At 39.4% G+C, this 22,208-nt stretch overlaps 1 protein-coding gene across 3 annotated transcripts in view; it reads right to left on the bottom strand.

Moving 5' to 3' along the window:
• The window catches only part of arhgef1a (Rho guanine nucleotide exchange factor (GEF) 1a), a 260,502-nt gene that overhangs the window by 183,489 nt on the left and 54,805 nt on the right, over positions 1-22,208 (bottom strand). Inside the window, exons 1-3 of one of the 3 annotated variants that reach the window (XM_028795072.2) lie at positions 21,948-22,046; positions 21,442-21,604; positions 19,108-19,219 (exon numbers count right to left, since the gene is read on the bottom strand). In XM_028795072.2, coding sequence (XP_028650905.1) covers positions 19,108-19,219; positions 21,442-21,604; positions 21,948-21,967 — 295 coding nt within the window. In that variant the 5' untranslated portion in view covers positions 21,968-22,046. Of the gene's footprint in view, positions 1-14,092; positions 14,171-19,107; positions 19,220-21,441; positions 21,605-21,947; positions 22,047-22,208 lie in introns of those variants that run through there. The other 2 variants (XM_028795071.2, XM_028795074.2) reach the window with 2 other exon arrangements.

The following is a 22,208-nucleotide window of genomic DNA, read 5'->3' as shown; positions in this document are numbered from 1 at the left end:
TTTCAAATGAAATGTAAGAAATTGTCACTGTGCCCATAGTTTACACAAATCCAAGCACTTTTATTTTACAGGAGCCAAAATTCCTCCCACTCTGAAAGCAGATGTATTCACTTATGTGTGTTAATTTCATTTCTTCTTCCTATATAAAATGTATATGCTTAAAGAGACTGCGGTGGGTTGGCACCCTGCCCGGGATTGGTTCCTGCCTTGTGCCCTGTGTTGGCTGGGATTGGCTCCAGCAGACCCCCGTGACCCTGTGTTCGGATTCAGCGGGTTGGAAAATGGATGGATGGATGGATGCTTAAAGAAAAATGTGTTAAAATAAAATAATAATCTGGGGTTCAGAAAATCTTGTATTTTCATGTTCTGTTTAATTTTAAATATGCTTAACCCTTTGACGCATACGGGACAAATATGTCCCTCATATTAATATGCATGCCTGTAGTTTATTTACACACACAATGATGCAAAATGTTTCGTAATGGATCCAACAGGTGTCAGGCCACTGCAAAAGGTCATTTATATTGTCCACGTTTTTCAAGCAGCCATTTTGTGACGAATAAACAGTACTTGTTTTTCGGGCGTGCCATGCTAGTTATTTCAGGTGAGTTTTTTAAAATATTACATTTACTTCTGCTCTTTTTTCGGTGAGATTTATGAATTAATTTGTGTAGATGCTAAAAATCGATGTAAAGTTGCAAAATATGTGTAAATACGTATAACATTACATAATATTCTTGAAGGGACACATTTGTCCCAATGTGCTGCATGTGTCGATTAGATATACCGGTGTTATTCACTCATTCTACTTCAGATTCCAGTATGGCACGACACTTCCACATTGATGATGACGAAATTATCCAATATTTGAATGCTGATGACACCAGGGATGAGACTAACTTGGTACTTGATACAGAAGATCAAGAATTTTTGGAAGGTGATGCTGACGAGATTGGAACAGATATAATTATTGAACCACCAGTGAATGACAATAATTCGGGAAGTGACAATGCTTCCACAGGTACTTCTCCGGAACCTGCTGTTCCTGGTCCTTCTGGTCACCGACCAAAATGAATGAGGTCAGCTGTTGAAACAAAGCCAGACACAAATAACTCCTCTCCATCTTCTGCTACGGGTGCTACGCCTGAAGAACATCCACCTATAACTTTCATATGGCGCAAGTCCTATAGACCTTTTCTGTTCAGAGATGACAAGAAACCACAGGCTTATGGACAAGTTAACGTGGACAAAATCTCAGATTCAGAAACTTTGGATGCAATGCCAATGCCCCAGCAAATATTTGAAGCAGCAGTGCAATTTGACAAGCTTGTAGACGAAATACTGGTTCCAGAAAGTATCCGGTATATGCAACAGAAAGGAAACACTTTCTTCATTGAACCTGCAGAGATGAAGGCATTAAATGGTATGAACTTGGTCATGAGTTACCATGTTCTGCCAACATTACGGTCCTACTGGTCCACACAACCCAACATGGCGGTGCCATATATCACCCATTTTATGCCTTTGCAGCAATTCAAGGCTGTTCGAGCAGCTCTGCATTTAATTGATAAAAATGGTTGGCATGATCCTGATGATCGAGCATGGAAGTGTGCACTTATCGTTCATTTCAATGCAGACTTTCAGGACATACTCAGCATAAGTGAGGAACAGTCCGTAGATGAACATATGATCAAATTCAAAGGCCACAATATTATGAGCCAATATGTAAAAGGCAAACTAATAAAATTGGGCTTCAAAATGTGGTGCAGGTGTAACGCTTGTACTATATATTTATATCAATTTCAACCCTATCTTGGCCAGAAAGCACAGCATGTGGAGCATAATTTGGGAGAGTCAGTAATCTTGCACCTTACTGAATCATTACCCAGAACAGGATGCCAAGTATTTTTGATAATTTCTTCAACTCTCCGAATTTGCAGTACATCCTTGCAGAAAAGGACATACGAGCTTGTGGAACGTGCGAATCGGAAAAATATGCCGACCTGCCTGCCAATTGATAAGAACATGAAAAGATTTGGTTGACATTTCGGTGAATAATGCATATACAGTTACTCTGAAGATCAATGAAATATACCATTTCCATGATACTCCAATGAACCGGATTGAATTTTGGGCAGCATTGGCACGTTCAGTGATATCTGATTTCTCCTGCAGACAGAGAAGTATTCCGACAAATATCCAAACACAAAGGCTTACACAAACGGCAACAAACTCTCACAAGCCAGAACATGCCATAAAAAAGGAAGAAAAATGCAAAAGATGTTATTACTGTGCACAAAAGAAAATTGAAAACAGAACTGACAATGTATGTACAGTGTGTGATGTTCATTTATGTTATACATCTGACAGAAACTGTTTTGTTGATTTTCATAACAAATAATAACTGGAAGCATGACCTTGGCACATACAGGGAAAAATACGTCCCATAATTTTTTAATGACATTATGCATATGCCAGTTCTAAAAATTGAATAAATGGATTTTATTAGCTTGTTTCCATATATTTTTCCACAAATTAATATCACCTGATGTGTACTTCTCTTATGTGCGTCAAAGGGTTAAAGAGCTGTAAAGCTTTCATTTAAAACATTTAAATGTAAACACATTCTAAAGACATTTATATTTCATTAGTAAGAGACGCAAAATTGGTCCCGTATGGGCAAGTAAGTATGTCCTTCAATGGACTGGTGGCTCATCATGCACTGGTATTTGCCTTGGGCTTGTTGCTGCCGACACAGTTTCCATTTTCCTGCAGCTCATATAAAAATTGAAATTAAACTCGTCTCTCTATTATAAAAAAAAAAAAATCTTGGGAGAGAGATAAGGAAAACGAGACGTGATCTTCTCGGAAGACACTTTGACGTCACACGTGACAAGGCAGTGAGACCAAAGGACAGCCGCTGTACAGGCTTTTAAATGATCGACGCGCAGCACGACAAACAGAACATGCAGCTCGGCAGCAGCAGCAGCAAGACAGCAGCTGATCCAACCGCATCTCCTCAGCATGCATTCAGCCCCCTCTTTCACAATGCGAGCAAATGTTATACGTCCCATGAGAAAGAGATTTAACCACACCCATGGCCGGAAATAAAGGACAAAGAGTAGATGACAAAGTAGATCGTCATAAACAATTCAAAAATGTTGGCACAGTAAACATGCACAGCAGGTTAGAGATAATGGAAGTACGAAAATTCAAAAGTCTCAAAAAAAGGATAGGAAAAATCGCATAAGCGCAAACAAACTGAAATTATTACTTGATGAAATAACGGAACAGCAAAAAGAGATTGAATATATAGTTCAAATTTAACTTTAAGTCAGAGACTTGTAGATCGTCAAATTCGTGTTGCCAGCGAGAATTAAAAGATTCCAAAAACATTGTTGCGGTATGAAGTCCCGTGAGACGGAGACTTTTAACATGAGACTCTGTCAAGTAACGCCATAATTACAACTATTTTCAAACAATACCATCTAACCTCATTCGTGTGAATGCTTTTGTCAGACACACTTCCTGCGCTCTCAGCTCTTATAAATTTTATCAGGGCAATAATTTTATACATTCTAGATAACATGTCAACGACAAAGCGAAGAAGAAGGAGCATGGACAAACATTCGAGAAAGTCGTTTTATTTATTAGAGAGAAAGAAATGATATTCACTCACAGGCAGTTATACATTGCGTTGTCACGATGTACAGTAAGTCTAAACACAGAATCAAAATTCAATGTGATCTTGAAGAAAAGTTCATTCCAAATATTGTTTTCACAAAAGTTTTAAAGTAAAAGTGAAAATAATGCATATGTAACAATTCCCATGAAAATAACAATCTCTTTAAATTGTAATTGCACTCCTGTCTTCCTTGGCATCTTTCTTCCACAATATCCAATAAACCAAACCCAGGGGTGGGCGAGTGAAGCGAGCAGGGGGTAGAGCCCCCTAGTTTACTAAATGAATAGACTTACTTTATCATAATTTATATGGTGATATTTGCATATGTCATGTGAAGTTTATCATCATGTGTACTCATGTACAATGAAATGTGTACACACACAACCACACTCACCAATGTACATAACATACTGTACGTGTAAATTTCTACAAAGTGAGAGAAAAACTGGAGTACCCGAAAGAAAGCCCCAATAGCAGACATGGGGAGAATCCAGAAGAATAATGACCTGGCAAATATTCAAACCCAGTCTATGAGAAATCATGAAGTAGAATGCCTATCCTTTAAACCACAGTATACTTAAGAACAACAATTAAATGGGATTCTTCATAGATAGTCTGAGTGGGTGACCTCTTATTTTAAGATAGGAAAAATTATTCAAGGAAATTAATGTAATGAATTAAATATTACATATACTGTACATACTGTACATGTAGTTACAGTACATATTCATGCAACCTCCATAAAAAAGAGACAGGGATGAGATTCAAAACCAGGACTGTGAAGCAGCAGCGCTAACCTTTCATGACCAACTCGTCCATTACTTTCAATAATTCACTATTTACTGTTTTATATTCTAAGTACACAAGAAAAATTTAATTTTCAAAAATCGGCCTTTGAATTTAATGTTTAATTCCTTATTGAAATTATTATCAATATAATGAATTCTTGCAACTGGACACACAATTAGAAGAAATTAAATGATTATTATTGTCAAATGCAGAATAAGAAGAGAAAATCCCAAAAAACTAAAATGTAGCCCAATACTTTTTGTTTTGTTACTTTCATTTTCTGCATCTTTTCTGGTGGCCTATACTGAGGGGTTACCATTTCTTTTAATAACTTATGTACATGTTATTTACAGCATGTTTGCTTGGTTTGTCTTAATCCACTATGAACATATGCAGCTTGTTTATGGGCCATCAATAATACTGTCTATAATTTTTATATAGGAATTTGGAAAATCTGGAAATGAGTGTGTTCAAGTATTTTTCATATAATGCTTGATTATGGTAGTTTAACCTTCCTTTGCATTGTGGCGCACGTTCGGGACCCATGCCCGGCCAGGAAACCCCCTTGGCACTGGATCCGGGGGAGCAGCCATGGGATGCACATTATGTCCCACGGAACACTTGGTGGCAGCCCCACTGGGTTGCATTGGGGCCACAATTATGTTACAATGGAGCTCATCCCTGTTGGGCTCCGTGGCCATCGCCAGGGGGAGCTGCATGGCTTAACGAGCCCTCGAGGGCTGGAAAGCAGCCACACCCAGAAGTGCAGCCTAAATTAGGTTAATTATCACCGGAAGCACTTCCGGGTGACCTGAAGCACTTCCGGGTGGGCTATATAAGAAGCCAGCAGCCACCACTCCAGGCACCAGAGTCGGGAGGAGGAGAACAAAGTTGCCTGGAAGGAGCGGAGGAAGAAGAGTGTGTTGTGGTGTTTTTTCTTTTTTGTGTTTTGGGGACTGTGTAGGGCCTGTGGGACACGGGGAAGATGTGCCTCACGGCTGAAGAAAAATAAATCTTTTCGTTTATTTTTTTCTGTGCCTCCGTTGTCAGTCTGTGTCGGGTTGATGCCTATATAGCACCTTTGCCACAGTATAGAACTACAACTATACAGTTGTGAGTAAAAGTTACAATGTTTAAATTTCTTATCTAAAGATACTTTATGACAATGTACATTTTTTTCTATTGGTTTATCACACTATCCTTATCAATTATCATGCCTAAATGAACACCACATGACACTGGTGTTGCTGTTCATGTGGGAAACCTTTATGATTTAAAGACTTTAGGTTTCACATACCATAAAAATAGAAGGCACTATTTTAAAATATGTACACATTAAAGTTTAAAATATTTTGTACACCATTTACATTTGATCTAAATTCTCTGAGGCCTTCACTAAGGATTTCTGAAGTGAGGTACAAGGATGCTGACCCATGTCTTCTCAAATGTACAGTCACAGTAGCTATTACTGCATTACTATTACTTATTATTTGACTGATACCTTTATTCAAAACGACTTAAAACATTTGGTTACATTTTTTGTTATTGACAGTTGGAGCACAATGGCAAATGAAAAGCCATAAAACTAGATTTAGAACAACAGGTGGCAAGGTGGCGCAGTGGTAGTACTGCTGCCTCGCAGTAATGACACCTGGGTTTGTGGTCCTGGGTCCTCCCTGCAAGGAGTCTGCATGTTCTCCCTGTGTCTGTGTGGGTTGCCTCAGACAGTTCAAAGACAGGCAGTTTAGATGAACTGCCTACACTAAATTGGCCCTAGTCTGTAGATGATGTGTGTATGTACAGTATGTTCACCCTGCAATGGACTGGCATCCTGTCCAAGTTTTGTTCCTGCCTTTCACCCGATGCTAACTGTGATAGGCTCCAGCACCCCCAGTGACCCTGTTCAAGATGAAGCAGGTTGGAAAATGACTGACTGAAACTTAAACATTGCACGAATTGTGCAAAAGAAATGACGATGTATGTTGGTCATCAAACGTTGACACGGACAGTGAAACTGACACCTGTTTGGTAAATTCCGACACAATACTGCCAAGTTTCTGTGTTGTTCATGTCTGGTGTCAGCTACATACTACTGTTGCTGAAAATTCTATACTTCCTCGTTGCCCATTTATAGGCAATCCAAGTCTAAAGATGTCTGTTAATCATGATTACCTGGACTATTTACAGTTTGTCGATGCTAGCAAGAAAGCAGTTGCTGAATTGAAGTGATATGCTAAACAGTGTCAGAAAAATCACAGCAAAGCATTTGCTTGGCACAGTCGCTGCGCCTGTTGCTGCTGTGTGATTTTCAGTCTCCCAATATTGCAGGGAATAGTGGGTAAACTAGTCAAGACACAGTATTGGTCCACACACAGTATGTTGCTTACACCCATTTTCAGCGAAGTTTTGAGTGTCATTTTTCACTTATTATGAAATACCTGCATTTCACTAATAACAATAACTATGATAAAACCCATCACCCTTCACCAAAACCATACGAACTGTGGGATGTGTATCAGACGATCATCAAAAATATGCAGAATTAGTTTTGATGAAAGGCACATGGATTACAAGGAAAGGGTGTCGTGGGTACACTACATTGCATCAAAACAGATATTACTCAGTATCAAGTTCTACATGCTGTGGAATGCAAACTCTGGATACATCTGGAACTCGATACTTTACACCGGTGGAGGAACCAAGTGGGATGGCAAGTACAGTCAGTACGGCATTGCTACAATCATCTTTGTTGTCACTGGTGGACCCTTTGCTTAACCAAGGTTACTGAATAACAATGGACAGTTTCAATACCTCACCTGAACTGCCTGAGATTTTAGTTTAGAGGAAAACCAATGCATATGCCACTGTATGACAAAAGTGCCATTGAAATGCCTGGTGACTCCGGTCACATGAATGCGTCAAGCTGCAGCGTGGTACAGTAGCTGTGTGGGAAAAAGGCAAAATGATTGCAATCAAGAGGAGGACAAGAAAGACGTCTGCCTCCTCAGCACTGTTCACAATGCAGCAACCAATCATTGGTCTTGTCCGGGGTAATTTGGATGGCACTATGCTGTGTGCTGCATTAGGCTACAGTAACACAATGGACAGTGTTGATCGTGCAGGTCAGGCACTGACGTTCCACCCTCTCATGAACAAGCAACAGAAAAAATATTACAAGAAGAATTCTTCAAACATCTGCTGGAACAGTGCCAATGGTGACAGCTTCAAAACATTACACAAAGCATTTATACTAAATCTGCATCATTACTGCAGTGGACACATACCTTTGCTAGTGTGGATATTTTGGTATTTACATGCTTTTGTTACATATAGTAACATTTTTTGTCACTGAAAAAAATGAAACTCTTTTGCTTCAATTTTCTAGGGGTAAACATAATGCTAAGGAGGCTATGTGATGCCAGATATCTGTGTATGTTAAATGCATTTAGAGCATGGAGTGACTGTAGGGTCTCGTGACAAACAAAAATCTTTTTGACCAGATACCAATTCATGCTTTAATTTAAAGTTATTTTTTATTAGATCACAGTGTCGTTTCTGTATGTGCACGTTTCAAGACCCTTTTTTTATACCGTACTGTAAGAACAACTGCCTTGTATGAACTGGACCTTGTTGGTTTCTTTTAATTTGTGATGTCTTTATAACCTTGTGGGCATAGACTTTCCTCAGCAACATTTTGCACCCATTCAGGATCCTTCTAAAATTTTAAAGGCACAAACCAGTTGGTTTGTCATCTGGTGGGTGCAGCAACACGTTATCAGTGCATGCTCCCAACCTTCCTTCCTTCCAAACCAAGACAGAAGAAAAGTTTCAGAAAAATGGAAGGATTGGTGAATCTCTATTTAACTGTTATTAAATCTGCTATTGTTGTTATTCAGATTATCTCAGGGCATAACGTGAGCTACCACAGCTATGCTGATGACACACAACTATATTTTTCAATAGCGCCTGATGACCCTGACTCTCTTGATTCACTGACACAATGTCTCACTTGTGTTTCTAAATGGATGAGTAGTAATTTTCTCAAACTAAATAAAGAGAAAACAGAAATTTTAGTGATTGGCAAAAATGGATATAATGAAGTTATTAGAAATAAACTTGTTGCATTAGGATTAAAAGTCAAGACGGAGGTAAAGAATTTAGGGGTAACTATTGACTCTGACCTGAATTTTAAATCACATATTAATCATATTACTAGGACAGCATTTTTTCACTTAATATAGCAAAAGTTAGACCTCTTATAACATTGCAAGATGCTGAGAAATTAGTTCACGCTCTTGTTTTCTATCGACTAGATTACTGTAACGCAATCCTCTCAGGACTACCAAAAAAAGACATCAATCGATTGCAACTAGTGCAGAATGCAGCTGCTAGAATCTTAATTAGGAAAAGAAAATCCGAGCATATTTCTCCAGTTTTGATGTCACTACATTGGTTACCTGTGTCATTTAGAATTGACTTTAAAATCCTGCTTATGGTCTACAAAGCCTTAAATAATCTCACTCCATCTTATATTTCGGAATGTCTTACACCTGTAGCGAGCGGCTGGGGGTGGTACCCAGCCGGGACGCCCGGAAGGACCGGAGGAGGGACCACGAGGGGGAGACCGCCCTGGTGGCTATGGGGACATGGAAGCAAGGAAGCTCAACCCTACAGGGGCCCGTGGTCACCGCCAGGGGGTGCCCGAATGCCTGGAAAGCCCTGGTCCTCAACACTTCCGCCATACCTGGAAGTGCTCGGGGGACGAAGACCTGGGACACCCGGAGTGCTTTCAGGTGCACAGCCAGCACTTCCGCCACACCAGGGAGTGCCGGAAGAAGTTCATTGGGAGGCACCTGGAGCACGTCCAGGTGAATATAAAAGGGGCCGCCTCCCATTCGATGGAGTCGGGTGGAAGAGGATGGAGCTCGGAGGAGATGAATGGAGGAGGTCACAAAGAGAGGCATAGTGAAGAGCCTGGACTGTGGGTGATTAGTACGGGAGTGCTGGGTTGTGTGCACTGTAAATAATGAATAAACGTGTGTTGGTGATTGATCCATCGGTGTCTGCCTGTCTGTGTCCGGGCCACCTTCCACACACCTTACACTCCAAATCGTAACCGTAGATCTTCAAATGAATGTCTGCTTAGAATTCCAAGAGCTAAACTTAAAAGAAGTGGTGAGGCGGCCTTCTGCTGTTATGCACCTAAAATCTGGAATAGCTTGCCAATAGGAATTCGCCAGCCTAATACAGTGGAGCACTTTAAAGCACTGCTGAAAACACATTACTTTAACATGGCTTTCTCATAGCTTCATTTTAGTTTAATCCTGATGCTCTGTATACAGTGATCCCTCGCTATATCGCGCTTCGCCTTTCGCGGCTTCACTCCATCGCGGATTTTATATGTAAGCATATTTAAATATATATCGCGGATTTTTTGCTGGTTCGCGGATTTCTGCGGACAATGGGTCTTTTAATTTCTGGTACATGCTTCCTCAGTTGGTTTGCCCAGTTGATTTCATACAAGGGACGCTATTGGCAGATGGCTGAGAAGCTAGATTGCTTACTTTTCTCTCTCTCTTGCGCTGACTTTCTCTGATCCTGACGTATGGGGATTGAGCAGGGGGGCTGTTCGCACACCTAGACGATACGGACGCTCGTCTAAAAATGCTGAAAGATTATCTTCACGTTGCTATCTTTTGTGCAGCTGCTTCCTGAAACGACATGCTGCACAATGCTTCGCATACTTAAAAGCTCGAAGGGCACGTATTGATTTTTGACTGAAAAACAAACTCTGTCTCTCTCTATCTCTCTCTCTCTCTCTCTCCCACTGCTCCTGACGGAGGGGGTGTGAGCTGCCGCCTTCAACAGCTTTGTGCCGCGGTGCTTCGCATACTTAAAAGCCAAACAGCCCTATTGATTTGTTTGCTAGAGATTGTTTTCTCTATCTATGTGACATTCTGTGCTCCTGACACGCACTCCTTTGAAGAGGAAGATATGTTTGCATTCTTTTAATTGTGAGACAGAACTGTCATCTCTGTCTTGTCATGGAGCACAGTTTAAACTTTTGAAAAAGAGCCAAATGTTTGTTTGCAGTGTTTGAATAACGTTCCTGTCTCTCTACAACCTCCTGTGTTTCTGCGCAAATCTGTGACCCAAGCATGACAATATAAAAATAACCATATAAACATATGGTTTCTACTTCGCGGATTTTCTTATTTCGCAGGTGGCTCTGGAACGCAACCCCCGCGATGGAGGAGGGATTACTGTATTCATTTAATTATCGTTATTATTCATGATGGCTTCAAAATCTGTACTAACCCCTACTTTCTCTTCTGTTCTTTTTCTGGTTTTCTGTGTTGGTGATCTGCACCACCACCACCTATTAAAAGCACCGTGATGTCCCTACACTGATGGATTACACGGCCAGAAGTCCACATGACCGTCATCATCAAGTTCTTCCATGAGAACCCTGAATATAATGAGGACTGATTGAGGTCATTTATGTTAGGTTAAATGCCTAGAGGGGGCTGGGCGGTCTCATGGCCTGGAGATTTTTTTTTTTTTTCTCCTGCCGTACTGGAGTTTTTTTTTATTTTTCTGTCCTCCCTGGCCATCGGACCTTACTTTTATTCTATGTTATAATTAGTGTTCTCTTATTTTAATTCTTATTTATTTTGTCTTTTTTCTCTTTCTTCATCATGCAAAGCACTTTGAGCTACATTGTTTGTATGAAAATTTGTTATATAAATAAATGTTGTTGTTGTTATTAATTTCTGAGATGTTATAAATGCATAAATTACAAAGCACGTTTCTACAATTGTATCAGACACAACCAGTTGTCATCATTATACTTTCATTGATGTTAACAGCTTTGCAAACAAGAAGAAATAGAAAGGAATCAAGATGGGACAATGTTCAAAAAACAAATCAATCTGTGCGACAAGACACACTTACAACAGAAAGAAATCAATATGTCTGTGATTGCAAACAAGGGCACAGGTAAATGTTCATTTTGCTTTGTATGATCCTTATGTATGGCCTGAAAAACTATTTCCCCCACTCATATTTCAAACAATACCCATTAATGTACGGTAGATTGATGGGGCTGTGGGTAATACTATTGACTCATGAATCCAGCATCCTGTGTTTGGACTTAAAAACCCAAGCGTGTCAGTTCACTTTCTGCCTGAAAGTTGATAAGTAACCTTAACCCCACTTAGTCAACCAAAATCTTCATGTCCTCACCTTCACCAAAACTGGGTTTTGTTTAAATAGAAGCTTTTAACCCAAAATTAACACTTTCTTTCTCGAATATATAGCTGCATGGTTCTACCTAAAAACTCTCTGCTTATATACTGTACATCACGTCGGTCCTACTTGAATCCCTATGTCTACATAGAGCTTGGGGTGTCCAAGGCTATACCATCATTTCTACGAAGAGTTTTGTGTAGACCTTACCTGTCACTGTTACATCTATAAAGATCCTATGGCCATACTTAATTAAGCTGCAACAGCAGAAGCCACAGAGCTAAGCTGAGAACAAAACAGAGGAAGTGCACTTCCGTAGCCCTGCTCTGCTCTATTAACCCCCACCCTGTTCAGAGTGCACCAACTAGTCAATGCACCACACCATGGATCACTCTCTCTGCAAATGCCAAGTACTTTAGCTACACCCCTGGCACTTCTACTCTTGGGGCTACATTCTTGCCCAGTCTCAGAGTTCCTATCATATTATTTGACTTAACCTAACACTTGATACATGTCAAGCATCACTGCCATACTGATATAAAATTAAGTCCCCATCCTTAGAATTTTCACAGATATTAAATGAGAACAGTCTGTTTGAGAGGCTTTATTGTTCAAAATGTAGATTAAAACACAACTTTCTTTTTTATATTTGAGATGCACAATTTCAGAATTTAATTCATTGTAGAAATACTTTTCATCCATATAAATTCTAACTTTATTACGTAATCAGCTCAAGCATTCAAAATATTTTTCGTTTATTTTTCTGAGCTTGCTTCGTTTCCTTTACTGGTGTCTGGATAGCTGGACACAAGGCAAAATTCAGCCCTAAACAGGATACCAATCCTTCACAGGGTTCACTTAAACTCACTACTACAGGATAAATTCTGAACCACTAATTAACCAAATTATACTCATCTTTGGGAGGACAAAGAAAGTAAGACTTTCTAGAGAAACCCAACAAGAATGCTGACAGAATATGCAAGAAGTGCAACAGGGCTGGGAATGGTAAACGTGTTCCTAGAAGTGAGAGTTTTACTTATATAATACTAATTTAATGTTCAGAGAAGAACAGAGATACTGCACATACCCTGTCTCAATTATCTTGTAATCTGCTTACTGGGTGAAACGGATGCACACTGAAAAACCCACAACCTTATAAATGGACTAAGTGGTAATGAGCAAATAACTAAACAACAATAAAATTGGACCATCAAGCCAGAAAAGTTTAAATGTCTATCAGGGAGCACAAGGCACACATTGATATTTTAATGCTCCAAAAAAAGATGAAGGAAAACCTCCAATCTACTCCCATTCTGAAAGCTGAGAAATAGATACAAATAAGCCATTCAATGAGAAGCACTGTAATGACACAAGAGGGCAAAGCTGGGCGATGGGACTCTTGCACTGACGAAAAGCTAAAAAGCATTTTAACATCAACAATTTCAATTTAATTTAAATTAAAGAAACAAGCCTGATAAAAAGTCTTACTTCCAGATTTATAGTAAGGCACCCTAAGATCTGCTAAATTCATATAAAAAATTCACAAATATAAATGACTGCCTTGTCATTATGTCTTTCAAAAAGACTTGACATTTAATTCAGATCAGCACACTTGGTGAAGATTTTTGTTCCTCATTAAATGGAAAACAGAGCAGACAGGCACAAACATGCAGAACTTCTCTCACATTCTCAGTAAAGAGATTCAGGGGAAATCGTTCAGCCTTGCAAGATGAAAATCTCAACTGCATGCATGCATGAGGATTTGCACGTCAGTATATTTCCAATCTCAAAACTTTCATTTGGACAGGCAAATTTGTTTTCTAAGAGGTTTTCAGTAACCTTCTGCTTAAAACAGGAATCACAACTCTATTAGCCTCCTAGTGCTTCCACAGACAGACAGCATTTTGATTGTTTAAAAATTCATATTGTTGTAAACATTTTTTGCTTTCCTACTGAATTTATTTTCCCTTTATTCAAAAACAGATAAGATGGATTCTCACTCTGGTACAATCTGACATTTTTTATCTCAGAAGAACTAAACTAGCCAGGAGGTAGAGAAGTAGAGAAAATGTACATTTCAGCTTCACTAAAGGTAAATATTAACTTATAAAAACAGTTTGTAGCAACCCAAATTCTTAACGATTAATTGGTAAAACAGCACTTCCTGTTTTTGTTCATTAAACAGAACCCCCTGTCGAGATTCAATGTGAAAAGTTCACACATTCTAATGACCAGCATCATATCTCTGAGGCTGAAATTTTAGTGCCTTGACAAACAGCACAAAGAAAAAACAAACACACACAAGAAGTTGTGAAGGGCAGACTTGACATCTTTTCTATGGCCAGCCTGACTGTGTAATGCAGTACATACCTGTGTGGCTTGCCCACGGCTCTGCCCAGGGTACCGTCTCCTCAGTGCTCTTCTGCACAGACTGAAACCCTCACAGCCACACTGCCAGCACAGCTCATGCACAGCACACACTTTCCTGTCTTACAAAGAACCTGCCTTACTTTGAAACAATGTGCCTGCAGAGGAAATAATGATTAAGAAATTGAAACTAACAGGCCTTACCCTTGTACTAGACTTGTTTAATCTCCTGGTGGGTAGGGTATTGCGGGGGGTGTTTAAATCTCCAATGATTTGATCTACAGCTTAACAGAAATGCTTGCATTAATCAGACTGAAGGGAACAGATGGCTATAGGCCCAATAATACAAAACAAAGAACATCAGAAATATGAGAAACAGAGGATTCTGAAACACTGAAAGCCAGCTACAGCAACCGATTGTAAATTTTATGCAATGAAAAAGGGAGGAGTTAAAGTGAAAATATTATTTAATGAACTATTTTTAATAGGCTACAGTTTATGATTGCCAGCTTGCAATTGCCACATTGAAACCTGTATATTTAAGTTTTCAAAGTACAGTACAAGAAACAAATAAAAACTGATATTACATGGAGATTGCGGGATAAAGCCTAAAGGTACAATAGTCAAAGACAGCCTATCCTACTGGAACCTACAGTATGAGAAGTTAACAATGAACCTAAGCTGCATGTCTTCAGAGTAATAGAGGGAGACTAAAATTTTACTATTACATGTTGAAATTCGAGTTTAAGTACAGTACACTCTTACTTGCATGTCTCTTATAGAGTATTGGCAGGTGAATGGTAGGTTAGACAAATAAATAAATCCAACTCTAAACAATGAATACATCGGCAAACACATTTAGACCATATCAAAATAATATATGAGCAAAGTCAATTAAATGAAGTTGTGAATATGATTATCAATGGCTGTCTCATAAAAAGGCTAAAACCTGTTATTGTACAGTGGTGCCAGCACAAATAGTCTAACATGACTTTCCAGAATGGTGGAAGGGGAAAACGACTGTGCAAGATGGCTATGGCCTCTAATAATTCCATTTGCCTTTCTATGGAAGTTGTTTGTTATACATGCAAAAGACAGAAGACCAGGCTGACCTGAAGTAAAATCCACGTCAACACGGCAAAAAAAAATTGCACAAAGAAAGTGACAAAACTAAGATTTAAAAACTCAGCAACACAATGCCATCCTCACCTTGATATAACCTCAGGTGCAAACTACCTTCTAAATGAAATATGAAACAAAGACAGCTTATATTTTAGGGGCATCATTCATCACTTAACGGAGCTTCTAAATCAAATGTGATCAAATATTGAGGCTTACACTTACAGACATGTAACTTCAAGCTGATAAACCTAATAGTAGCTTTATGGAAGCTGATGCTAATGTGAAAGGCACTATACAATAAACACAGAGAAAGCATATCAAAGAGTGCCTAGAGAGCAGTTTGTGGCATTGTATGAGGAAGTCGGGAGTAGCAGAGAAGTATGTAAGAATGGTAAAGAATATGAATGAGGGAAGTGAGACAGTGGTAAGGTCTGTAGTAGGTGGAGGTGGGATTACATCAGGGTTCAGCTCTGAGCCTTCTTATTTGCAATGGTGATGGACAGGCTGACAGACAAGATTAAACAGGAGTCCCCGTGGACTATGATGTTTGCTGATGACATTGTGATCTGTAGCGATAGTAGGGAGCAGGTTGAGGAGACCTTGCTCTAGACAGGAGAGGAATGAAGGTCAGTAGGAAGAAGACAGAATACATGTGTGTGAATGAGAGGGAGGTCAGAGGAATGGTGAGGATGCAAGGAGCAGAGTTAGCGAAGGTGGAGGAGTTTAAATACCTGGGATCAACAGTACAGAGGAACAGGGATTGTGGATAAAGAGAGTGCAGGCAGGGTGGAATGGGTGGAGAAGAGTGTCAGGAGTGATTTGTGACAGATGGGTACCAGCAAAAGTGAAAGGGAAGGTCCACATGGATGGTGGCATTGACACAAATACAGGAGACAGAGCTGAAGGTTGCAGAGTTAAAGATGTTAAGATTTACATTGGGCATGACAAGCATGGACAGGATTAGAAATGAGTACATTACAGGGGCCACGCAGTTTGGATGGTTGGGAAACAAAGTCAGAGAGGTGAGATTGTGTTGGTTTGGACATGTGCAGAGGAGAGGTGTTGAGTATATTGGGAGAAAGATGCTAGGGATAGAGCTGCCATGCAGGAGGAAGAGAAGAAGAACTAAGAGGAGGTTTATGGATGTGGTGAGAGAGGACATGCATGTGGTGGGTGTGACAGACCAAGATGCAGAGGACAGAAAGATATGGAAAAAGATGATCTACTGTGGCGACACCTAAGAATAGCAGCCAAAAGAAGAAGAAAGAAAGATTAAATGATGACTCCTTCACAGGTTAGATACAGTCCTAGCCCCAGGAGCACAGGCCTTCCATTATATATTAGACAATAGCCTTATCTGGGACTAGTTTGTGCTTGATGCCCTGATATTGCTCCCCATTTCTCTGAACTAGATTAAGCAGGTTTGACAAATTAATGTACCTTTTAACAACTAAGTACCACTACAAAGCAGTGTACACTTACAAGGTAAATTCACAATTATTGCTATTTATATTAAAACAGGATAATTGACTCTTTCAGAGTTAAAACAGTGATTCGGAGCAGGGGATGAACAGGCAACCCCAAGTCCAATGCCTTAGCTACTAGGCCATACAGTAGTGTAGTTTCAGCATCTGGCACTATTTGCTTAGCATTAAGCTAAAATATGCCACAATCATAATCTGCCCCACTACATTTTTGGTTAGCTCACTGAAATTTTACAAGTTAAGATAAAAATAAAAGTACAACCAACCATCTGTATAGTCTTTAATGCTGCAGCCATACCACTCCAAAGCCCTGGATTTGATTTTTCGCCCGGTAATAGCTGTGCAGAGTTTGCATGTTCTCACTACAACCATGTGGCTTTTTTCCAGACAATCCCGTTTCTTTCACTATGCCAAAAAATATGCATTTTAAGTGAAATGCTGCCTCTGAATTAGTCGCATGTAATTGAGATTGCTCTGTGATGGACTGGCATCCTTTCAAAGGTGTTGTTGCGCTTTGTACAATGCGCTGGGAATTTCTTTTTTTTATATAAAATTGGGGCACAGTGTAATAAAAGGACTTGCTCAGAGCCACACAGGGAGTAAGAGGCAGGAACTAAAGTGGCAGCTGTGTGCTTGAAAGCCCAGTGCCCAGTCACTGTACCACATTTGAAGATGAAAGGCCTGTGTAATTTGTGTGTCATTTTCATAAAAGTAAGTTTAACTGAGGGGTAATGGATGCAAATTAAATGTGCTCACAGATTATTTTCCAGTTTCTAGGTGGGTATCTTTGGAACCTCAAGAAACAGTCTAGCTTAAAACAGAAACTTCTAGGATTGCTATAGGCAAAAAACAGTATTTTTTAGGGGGCGGAAGGCGTGAAAGTGAGCATTAATAAAAACCAAATAGAAAAAATGAATACAAACTAAAGTAAAAATCACCACTTTCAGTTTTTTTTCTAGTTGTGAATTTAAGCTTATTTCAAGATCCACTCACCCACACAGAAAACAGTATCCAGACTTTATGGAGGAATGACAGGAAGAAGCAGTTGTGTAGCCTTCATTGCATTGATTCACATGTTTTGCTATACAGATTTTTTGCGAAATAAATATCAGCATATGTGCTCATAATTTAGAAATTAGTTTTCCAAGTTTTCTTTCATACAACTTGCAAACAAAAAAAAATTAAGGTCAATTATAGAGCCTCCATTCTTCTATGAAGTGCTTTAGCCCAGTGGGTTCAGTTTACTAAAGGCATAACAAATATTTCTCAATGGAAGAAAATTTAAAATGCACTTATTGGTACTGTTGCCAGCATTGCACATCATAGCCAGCTCTGAGCCATCTAAGGAGCTCAAATCCATTGCCATAAAAAAGAAAGTTGGTCAACCAATACCAAGGATAAATAGTCTAGTAATGGATGGATGGTATAGAAACTGGAGGGTTTTAAGCAAATCCACTAAAGATACTGCACGTGTGATGGAGACTGCTGGAGGGTATTCTGCGCACCTATAGGTCATATTTCACAATACAGTTGTTCTTTGTTAAGTCAAAATATAGTATCACTTTTAACATGTGCATTTGTACAGTATCTTTCAATTACCTATACAACATAAAATGTTTAGGTTTTTTTATATTCAATATTGTAATATGCCATTATTTTTAATGCCACAATGCTGCTTTAAATCTCTTAAATTTCTGGTACTGTACTTACTACGATGGTGACCAAGACTAACTATTAATGTTTTCAAATTGCAGAAATCCTGCCAGGAATATTATACACACACAGACATTTAATATTTGCATATGAGAAATCAAAATCTTAACAGCCTTGGAGTTTTACTTCTTATGTTTTTTTTCCTACAACTGCACTAGCACTTTCTTACATAGAGCTGCACTATATATTTAGCTTTCCCTTCAATTTCAGTTAATGTTTCTGTAAGAAGATATTATGATAGGATGCACTATTTAAACTGAAAGTTTGGTGGTATTGTCCCTTAAAAACAAACATGGGACCAATGGATATAGAATCTGGCAGCAATACGGGCTGAAGGAAGGTATTTGGGACCTGTTGTTATTACAGCATCCTGCAGTGGGTTGGCACCCTGCCCGGGATTGGTTCCTGCCTTGTGCCCTGTGTTGGCTGGGATTGGCTGCAACAGAACCCCGTGACACTGTGTTCGGATTCAGCAGGTTGGAAAATGGATGGATGAATGGATGTTATTATAGCAAATGAAAGCTTTACTTTCATACTTGGTGTGTAATTGTCCAAACGTCTGTAATTCTATTGTTTGTTCTGGGTATATGTAAAGTGATTATTATTTTATAGGTTCTAGGCAGAGTTTGTTATTTTGTTAATTTGTAAATTTATGTTTGCTCATATGAGAACATTTTTCTTTCCCAACATTTGACTTACCTTCAGCATCCAAGTACGTCTGCTCGATTCCTGACATGGAGACTGACTTGGTCAGAGAGACATGGACTGCTGCAGGCAAGCTGCTGTAGGATGGTGGATGCCTCACACGATCCTACGAAAGAAATATAGGTTTAGGAAAGGTGAGTGCAGAGCCAGTCAAGTACTATTGAAAACTGTGATGAGGAGATCTTTCAAAATATGATATTATAGTAATACATGAATCTCCCAGAAAAAAGTTTTGCTTCTCTTCTCTTGGAGTCTAAACAAAGACAGGGCCAAGTAAAACAGCAGTGGTAGGCAGCTGTAGGACAGCGTTGTACACCTTTCACAATCCACAATAGAAGTCCCAGGTGACATCATAATCAAAGAAGTGAATTTGTCTCAAGGATTTCCAGCCACCTTCAGAATATCAATATAACCTCAATAAAAAATGTCATATACTGAAATCCAAGTTTCCTGTCCATCTCTTAGCTTATGATCACATGAAACATATAAAACAAATGTTTTCTTAGCTAGACCCACATTAATCCTGGTTCAGGTTTGCTAGGAGTAAATATATCTAAAGCAGAGACTGAATGTACAAATCATGGCCCAGTGGAAGACAGTGCTGTTTACTGTATTGAACCTACTGCCAGGATAAACTCTGCCACACTGCACACAGAATGAACCTTAACTTGATTAAGCATTAATCAAAGTCAGAAGAAGCAGCTGTTTGTCCCAAAATCAATAAGCATAAGGCAGAAACCACCCCTGCAATGAATGTCTGGCCACGGGTCACAATGATGCAGCCTGGGTCCAAACAACATGACAGCCTGTCTAAAAAGATTGTAAGGAACCAGAATCTCAATGCTATCATCATTGAATAATATTTCTTTAGAGAGTCAACAAGCATGGCTTGTTTGGCAAATATATTAGTTTTTCTTTAAACTTCAATTTTCCATTACCCAAAGAGAAAAAGTGAATGCTTGGGCATTTATTTTGTCCCCATTTTTGCCCACCTGTGACTTATATCATATATGTTCTTTGACCATCATATAAAGAAACATAACCACACCAGGGATGAATAACCATCTGTAATAACAGCTTTAGTTATATAAATATAACATTCTAAAACTTGTTAATCTTCTTCAAGGTCAGAGGGAGCCAAAGTTTATCCTGGCAGCACAGGACACAAGGTAAAAACCAGCCCTGAAGTGGAAGCCAGTTCATTTCAGATTCCATTCATGCATAGACACATATACAAACACACTTTTATACTGCAGTTTCCAGTTAAGCTAACAACCAAGCTTTTTGGATGTGGTTGGAAAACTAGAATAAAAAGAATGAAAACCTAAGCAGACACATGGAGAGAATGTGTAGACCTGCACAGAGACTGACAGGTCCAGGTTTGGTGTACAGGACGCTGAATCTGTAAGGCTGCAGCACTAACCAGTGGGTTACCATGCCACCTAATTCTAAGTATGTTAAAACATCATGGGTATGGATTTTGAAGCTAGCCCAAACAGCCTGGGGTCAAATTCTGACACTCCCAATCAACACTGCCATTGACCAGATATCCAATCAGTCTAACTGGCTTCTTCAGGCTGGGCAAATAACATCACTGTCCACTGCACCATAACAGTCCCTTAAGTCTAATGCCCTTTTGAACAGGAATAGTTTTACACCAGGAGATGGGGTAAAGTTACCGGAGGACCATCAGTAACTGCTCAATCCCAGCTACAAAGACAAGTGCAGTAAGGGCAGAAGATATCAATCACATAGCCACCAATTATATATTCAAAAATAAAAATGAAATGTTTGGACACAGCATCCAAAACAAAGAATACTAATCAAAGATTCCCTAATGAAGAAAACAGAAATTTATGTATAAGGTTAAAGAGACAGATTCAGAACGACATGGGTCACAATGGTGATGTCACCATCTTTAAAGTCAAGAAAGAGCTTCAAGTATTGTGGACTCATTGCAACTTGTTCTCCACTGTAGGAGCTACAGCCATGGCTCCAAGCCCCTTATGGGAAGGTGTCTTTCCGATTACCCTTCATGTCCTAAACACTATAAGGAAGACCTAATCCAAATTGGAGATTTAGGAAAGGAACGATACTGAGCCAGATGGGCAAGTATGAGGCTGTCACTCTTCTGTAGCAGTGGCATTGATGCTATGCTCACAAGTAAAATAAAATGTTAACATTTATGTATATTGTGAAAAAAGTCAACTTCTAGGGGTTCTTTCTGCAAAGCAATCATCGATGACAGAGCAAAAGATTCCATTTACAGTACACAGGAAACACTTTTGTAGTCAGTGACATCAGTAAAGCACTCGGCTGGGAACTCACCTCCATGACCAGAAAGTCTGCACTCTCTGATCCCACTTCCTCTTCAGACAGTGACAGCAGTGACTCTAACATCTCACTGCTGTTGATTATTGGTGTCCTGCGAGGGTCACGACCTGCCTTTATCATCTTCATCTCTTCAGGACCAAGCCTTTCTAAACTCACACTAAAAACAAAGAAAAAGAAAAGAAGAATAAGCCCCTTGTTTATTTTGACAGTCTTCAAGTTGGTGTTGAATTTGTTGTTATCCAATAACAAAGGAATGGACAGTAAGGTACAGGTCAGTGGGTAGATACAATATAGATCTAGTTGCCAGCTTGCGCCAGGAGATCCACTTGCACTCAAATTCATTAATCCAACTGAGCTTGTGCTCACATTCTAACATCCTGATCTTCTGAAGTCTTGTGCACTTTGAAGTGTGTTTAATCATGATAAAGCCAAACTTTGATTTGCTGACTTAGCATGTATTCCTTCTTTCCAAATTTCACTTGCTTGCTGTGGTCGCTCACCTTAGCTCTGGATACCACATCACGAGACAAGGCAGTCAGTCATTTATTACAGAAGACTCGGAACAAGTTCCCCAAACAGAAATAATATGTACTCTGCAGCTGCTTTGTTACTAGTGGCTTTTCTTTCACTTTGAGAGTGTGACTGCACTCATCACAAGTACAGAAGGAGTGGTTTCAGGTTGCCTGTATATGACGTATTATAACCAGGGGATATTTTTCTACCACTAAACTGCTCTGTGTGGAAGGTCTGTCTGTCTCATG

This window comes from Erpetoichthys calabaricus, chromosome 2 (assembly GCF_900747795.2).
Source record: "Erpetoichthys calabaricus chromosome 2, fErpCal1.3, whole genome shotgun sequence".
Classification (NCBI taxonomy): domain Eukaryota; kingdom Metazoa; phylum Chordata; class Cladistia; order Polypteriformes; family Polypteridae; genus Erpetoichthys; species Erpetoichthys calabaricus.
Note: the sequence above shows the minus strand (reverse complement) of the source record. Positions and strands in the feature narration are given on the sequence as shown.